Source organism: Colletotrichum tamarilloi (genome assembly GCF_030869305.1).
Source record: "Colletotrichum tamarilloi strain Tom-12 chromosome Unknown Scaffold_236.1, whole genome shotgun sequence".
NCBI classification, from domain to species: domain Eukaryota; kingdom Fungi; phylum Ascomycota; class Sordariomycetes; order Glomerellales; family Glomerellaceae; genus Colletotrichum; species Colletotrichum tamarilloi.
The window spans coordinates 23,994-30,680 of NW_026849619.1; the positions used below are offsets into that span (position 1 = coordinate 23,994).

Below are 6,687 nucleotides of genomic sequence, written 5' to 3' on the forward strand. Positions count from 1 at the left end.
CCCACTCCGTGCCGTCTCGCAATCGATATTGACCAGACACTATGTCTTCTCTCCAAACGTAAGCCTGTCTAAAGGGTGATCATGCGTCCGGGATCAAAGATTCGTGCCGCAAACTCCTGGACAGCCTCGAAGGCCATGAAATTGCAGCTTTCACTCTGCAAATGCTCCGTGACGGCTGCTAATGTGCTAAACTCCCTGGAGCAGCCGTGTTTCGGACAGTGGTAGAGGCTCTGCTGGTGTTTGGGCGATTTGAGGTGTTGGTTCAACGACTCGAGGCTTGCAAAGCGACCGCTGCACAGGGAGCAATTGAAAGTCTTGGTGACGGGATCCCAAGATTCCGTAGTGGCCTCCAAAGTGACCTCCACAGCCCACTCTTGCAGTCGTTTCGTGAGCACGCCATTTGGATCACGCTGTTTGGCCGCTTGAAAAACTCCAAGCCGAGTTAATGGTGCTTTTTCGCATGCTCCCTCCTCTAGGTGATGAAAAATGCCGGCCGCAGTCACGTATGATTTGTGGCAAAAAAGGCAGGATGCGTTATTGCCGCGGTGCGCTCTGCTGTTGCGATGCTACACAAGTTAGGCCGATTTTGTGATCTATGGTTTAGTAACGAACCATCTTGATGCTATTCGAGTCTTGGAATGTTCGGTCGCATGGATCGCAGTAAAAGTGTTCATTCACTTCATGCTCCCTAAGTGCATCTTCGTCATCTAAAACCTCAGAGCAAGAGTCGTAGTCGCAGTAGTACTCGGGTTCGTCAGAAGATGAATCCGCCCAATGGTTCAGCGCAGTCATGTGCTGTTCGATGGCTCGTTGGTTGTTGCAATAACGGTCGCAAGTGTCGCATTCGAATTCAGGAGCCAGGTGGGACTTGGCAGCCACATGCTGATCGCGAGACCTCCATGAAGGCCATGTTTGGAGGCAGGTAACGCAGGCAAAATTCATCGCTGGATTCGTATAGTTATATGATGGTGGAACAGGAAAGATGGTTTTTCATATAATTGTGAGAAGAACGTGTGGAAAGATGCATGATATACATTCAGTCGGTACTGTATTTGGGGGACATCTTGTGTGGCAAGCGTGCCGCGGACAACTCCAGTCCAAAGTGCGTCGTAGATCGCTTCGTGCTTGGTCGTAAAAAGCGTTACGCCCGCAATGTTGAGACATGCTGCCCAATTATCTTCGGGTTCGCGACGGGGGCTTAGTTGGCCTCCTGCAGCTGCAGCATGCGAGACGACGATGATTGCAACAGTCAAGCGCTGTAATTGACGCGGAGTTTCGAGGTTAGAGGGCGCGGTTCTGGCAGCACCATATCGCGAGCAGATCTGTTTGCCATCCACATCACAGCACCCCAGATCGTTGGTGAATCCAGAAGACGATGCGCGAACTCAATGACTACTTGTCCAAGGGTACAACACCAGAAAAACAGGTGACTGCTACTGAGAAGCCGAATGCTGGCACACAGATGCTAGCACACAGATGCTGACAAACAGAGAGCATGTTAGGTAAGCGCTGCCAGCGTCTGTGTGGGCTCCTCTGGTTGCATAGACGCTGGCACATCTATGCTGGCACATCTATGCTGGCACGTCTATGCTGGCATACAGATGCTAGCATAGATAGCACACAAAGTAGGCGCTGCCAGCCATTGTGTGGGCACATTGATGCTAGCACACAGGCGATAGCATACATTGGCTGGTTCTATTTTGGTAGGCCAGCTCCGCGCTACTCGGTCCATTCCAATTCCGCTCGTCCCGTGCTGGCTGATCGACATGGTTTTTACTGCGGCTCAAGATATGGCTCGGGTCGACATATATGCATGGCACATGCCCCCCAATTTATCCACTTTCTTTATTCTGGGGCAGCAAGGTAGAACACAGCAAATACTTGCCGTACTCGACAAGTGTCCTCAGAGACGTGAGGCAGAAAGAATTCTATGGAGCGAGCCAGGGGGAATGATCGAGTATGCTTCCAGCTTTCGAGCGCACATTTGGTTCAGCCATGATCAGACTCAGTCGAGGCAAACGCCCGCAACGAGCCATTGATGGCTACATGAGTTCTTCCTCCCACTAATGCGCGGAGGCGTATAGACAGTATGAAGAATCGGAAATACTATGTACTTCGTGGGGCAAATCAAGAGAATCAATGTCTGTTCCAAAGACAAAGCAAGATGTGCACAATACTGTACAACCCGCGGGCCAAAACCAGTGTGCCAGAACCAGTGTGACAGAACCAGCGTGCCAAAACCCGCGTGCCAAAACCCGCGTGAGACGCAGACAGTCGTCTTGATCCGTTCGTGGCATTGCAGCGTAAAAGACTGTTTGTGATGTACTGTATGGAATGTAGGCGACAAAGTCAAGATCCATTCTTACCAGCACGAGTCCATTCTCCATTTTGCTCCCTTTAACTGCGATGTATTCCGTGGTCGGTGAGCACTGTCTTTCCCGCTCGCCTCATCGCGTCGCAGACCACGTTCGTTGGCAATGACGTAGCCAAACTGTGTGTTGAGACAGTTTGGCACTGTGTGCATACTGTAACAAGGGTCATCTCCTGAGTTGCATCGCAAGAATGCATTGAAACCCAGCGGTGTCTCTGGAAAAGTGAGGCTCGTAACTAGACTACGTACCTAGCATTACTTCTGCGGTTATCTGCTGAGTTATGGGTCAAGGCATGTGTATATGATAACCGGCTCCATTGCAGGTTTTGGAAAGTTGGGTTTGATTACACTTTGCCAGCCGTGGTCGCGACCAGTGGATGACATTGCACATGATGCGGCCAGCCTGGACAGCGTAACCGGAGATCGTCAGCAACACATCAATCTTCAGGGTCGGACAGTTTAGTGATGAAAGTACTTGATTTTGAGAGAAGTAATCAAACTGACAAGGTACCGATCGGGTCTCGTTCACATCTAAATCCTCGCTGGCAAGTACTGTAGACGCTGACTCGAAGTGTCATATCCTTTCTGTAAGCAGTCGCTCAAGGTCTTGCCACGGCGAGTCTGTCAGAAGCGCGGAGGGGACAGTGTCATCAATGCCCACGCAAATCAGGGTGCTTACGTTGTGCACCAGCTCCGTAAAAGGTTGGGCCCTACAGTAAGCAGAAGACGGCTCGGCGACCCCGCGGCAAAGATAACTCCATGGTTCACACATGATAAAGTCGTACGGTACGGTACATACAGCCCGGCGCATCGGTCAGGGCCTCTAGTGATGACTCAGCCACAGGGGAATTGTTCCAGCGAGTCTAATTTTACAACATTCACGGTCCTTTCGGCTCCGAGATGGGTCTACTGATCACAAGGCTAGACCGTACGAACCCAAAACGTCCGGAATGGCAATTGCAGGTGAAACCAGATTGTTTAACATGCAGGGATAAAGGCCAAACCCCGTTCGCCGGCTGTGGAGTCCCATTCTACTCTTCACCCATCAATCGCTGCTGTTATTGCTGGAAGCCCATCCGATACTCTTCCATGGCGCCGCAAACTGCTGTTTGCACCAAGCTTCACCCAATCGCTTTCGTTGACTGATTCTCATCATTCAACAACGTCCAGAATAAGTGTCAGCAGCGTGAACGGCAGTCCACAATCAAGCACCTCCAGAATCAACATTAGGGGCGGGTTTTGGCTGTCCGAAATATCACGACATCTGGCTTGGTCAAGGACAGGATCCATAGCTGGCCCCAGACTCTGGGAGCTACTCACGTTGACTGACCTCATGTTTTGCAAATGATCTTAATGTTTGAGAAGCCCAATACTGGTACAGTAGATATCGAAATCGGTTTCCTTGTCATGAAGAAAAACTCTTCTGCGCACATATGTTTGTGGATCCGTTTGCTGACAGGGTACATGACAACGCTCCGACGGTACCTTCTTGATGACCCCCATAGCCGAAGTCAGAAATTGCTTTTACACTGTGTTCGTGGATTACACCCATGTTGCATTATCCAACATCCACAAATGGTGACAGTAAGTGCAGTCTCGACAGTATGCAACATTGGGCTAAGATTAGAATACAGTAAAAAAGCGATTCTGGCGTTACTGTGGAGATCATCGATGAAGGTACTCGTTGGGTCTCGGTGTGTATCCCGTCAGCAAGGAGATCCACATATGTCTGTGCACGGAATAATTCCTATCTACAAAGACGGAAACCAAATTCGAATTCTCCTGTATGTTGGGCCTTCCTAAACCTCTGGCAACGGCCGTGGCAGCTTGTTTGCAAACAAATTGTGGGGTTGGGACAGTGTCAGTACGAGTTAGGGCACTTCATCGAAAGCTACTCGAGGTATCCATATTTGACTTCAACAGCCATCTTTACCCACTATCAAGCGTGGCGGACAGTACATAGTGAGATCAAGTCTAGGTCTAGCTCGTGTAGGGTCGAGCTCAGAAAGATGGAGTCGTCTACAAAGAGGAAGCCATATACTCGTTACAGTACTATCGATGCAATCCCTTGCTGGTGTTTGGCCTGTGCCACGCACCAAACTAGTCAAGGACTGAAGCAATCTGAGCAAACACCTTTGAGCATGATCCGTCTCCAATGCAAAATTGAAGAACGCGATTGAAGCCATTGGAAGTCTGTGTTTCGCATTACGACCAGCCTTTGATTATTCCAACCACAGCGACGAGAGGAGAGGCAACACTTCTTGCCGTAGGCCTGCCTCATCATGAATCACGAAATGCGCCCCGCTTAAAGCGGCTGATGCGGATCTGCAATTCGCTTCAGTGGCTCATGGATGGAGCCCAGCGGTGCGTTTGTATAAATTTGGCGGGAATACTCCCAAGAGTCTGGTACCTTGCTAGCCATCGTGTACCCAAGCATCCACGCTCCTGGCTCGGAACCGTGATCAAAGTTCAAGTCAGTGGATCGCAATCCCCTCTGCGGGCTTCATTGCACATCTTAGATCCAGGATTCTAGGCTACATGGTCAGCGGGGACTCCGCTCCCGGGTGACAAACAAACAAGGCCAGGCCACTGAAAGCCGAACAACTGAGGATCAAGCGCGACACCCACTTCGCTCTATGTATTATCTACACTATCCATTCTTTAAGTTGCCTGTTCAAAACTTTGTTCCCGCTACTGCACATGGTTCCCAAGCAGTAAATCGCAGTAAGCGCTCGGAGGTGGCGTTGCTGGTGAGTGCAACGCGTTGAAGCGCCCTTCCGGCGTAGGCGTCTACGTGGCCCTCACCTCGTACCCAGATCCGGTGTATGTACTATCAGGAGCCATCTCGGTCGGTGCTGCTTGAATAATCATCCATGTCCCTGCGTACTTTTGTTAGTTGCTTGTATAAATATTCGCTGAAAATCTGTTTTGTAACTTGGAGAACACAAGTCTGGACCCCTCTGTTCAGCACGGAAATGTATCTGCGACTTGAATCATGGCCATTGAGTCACAATTTACAAGGCAGATTACGCTATCACACTGTATCATGGCCAGGCAGTCACCCGAGGTTAGCATGCGGACACGGAGAGGGATGGATGGGTGCAACGCAATAATGCTGCATCGTGGCCTTTGCAAATCACACACAAACGTCTGTAGTGTTCCTGCTCAGGCCTTGAGCGAGAACCCTTGGTCCCAACCAGTCGCGTTCAAAGGTGCTCAGGATGGAACTGTGCGAAGCGCTGCCCAACTTTGAACGTCTTCTGTTCGGGCGGGGAGAAGACAGCCAATGAAAGCCTGACATCCACCCCACAACTCCCCTGATGGGTACTTAACAGCCCACCTCCTCCCGACATGAGCGCCTGTCAAGGCATATTCTGACAAAGCCATGCCATAGCGCCTACAACCAAACCATTCCGATCGTCGCAAATGGTCATTTCTACAACCACTCTCACCACCGTTACCATGGCAGCGACGCCTGTTTCCTCTTCCTTTCCCGACAAACACCGGTCACAGTACCTCTCCCGCGACGAATACATAGATTTACGAAACTCCCAGGACAAGCATCTGAATGCTGAACTCGCTTCCATCCGATGCTCCGTCGACGACGTGAAGCAGGAGTTGAACGATGTCAAGCGGGAGTTGAAAGCCGACATCAAGGAGGTCAGAGACAACATCACGGCTCTGAAAGACGACTTCACGGCTCTGAAAGACGACGTCACAACCCTTAGAGGCGACTTTACGGTTCAGATGCAATACCTTGAAGCCGAGATGAGCCGGTCTCAAGCGTTTACGCGGAACAATGCCTTGAAGAATCCAACCCTCCCTATCCGACCTGTTGTTGTGTATCGCCCTGGACGCGGCATTCTTGAGCCTGATTCCTCACGTTTTCCTCGGAACGCGAACGATTTTTACTCTTTGAGGGATCCACAAACTGAATGGCACCGGACCACGCTCGCCTACCTTGCCGACTTCTACGACGTCCAACTCAGAGGTGCCAGTCATTTTCCTAAAGAGGAAAGCAACAGTGACGATAGTGACGACGACGAAATCATTCTCGAACACCCTGAACTCGTCGTAGAGAAGTTGGAAGACATACTCGGCCTGAATGAAGATAAAATAATCAAGTTCAAGGAGAGAGCTCTGCAAACGGCATCACGAGCGCCATCGAAACCCATCAAACGCTCCCAAATATCCTGGCCTGAAGCTGGACCTATTCCTGGCCCACGCCGACAAAAACTCGAACTACGTGTCACTTCTGGGCAAGAAGCATACTTTTACGATCCCGAACGCCCGAAGAGTGTTTCCTCTGAAGGCTT

At 50.6% G+C, this 6,687-nt stretch overlaps 2 protein-coding genes across 2 annotated transcripts; one reads left to right on the top strand and one right to left on the bottom strand.

The window, feature by feature from the left end:
• Window positions 1–68: 68 nt before the first annotated feature.
• Window positions 69–942, bottom strand: CTAM01_16572 (uncharacterized protein; the record flags this gene model as incomplete). Its single annotated transcript, XM_060532565.1, has 2 exons — window positions 69–566; window positions 613–942. The coding sequence occupies 2 exons, from the start codon at window positions 940–942 to the stop codon at window positions 69–71; spliced, it is 828 nt and encodes a 275-aa protein (XP_060372866.1).
• Window positions 943–5,797: 4,855 nt separating this feature from the next.
• Window positions 5,798–6,616, top strand: CTAM01_16573 (uncharacterized protein; the record flags this gene model as incomplete). Its single annotated transcript, XM_060532566.1, has 1 exon — window positions 5,798–6,616. A coding segment is annotated over one exon (819 nt), but the record flags the coding sequence as incomplete, so codon positions are not given.
• Window positions 6,617–6,687: the final 71 nt, after the last annotated feature.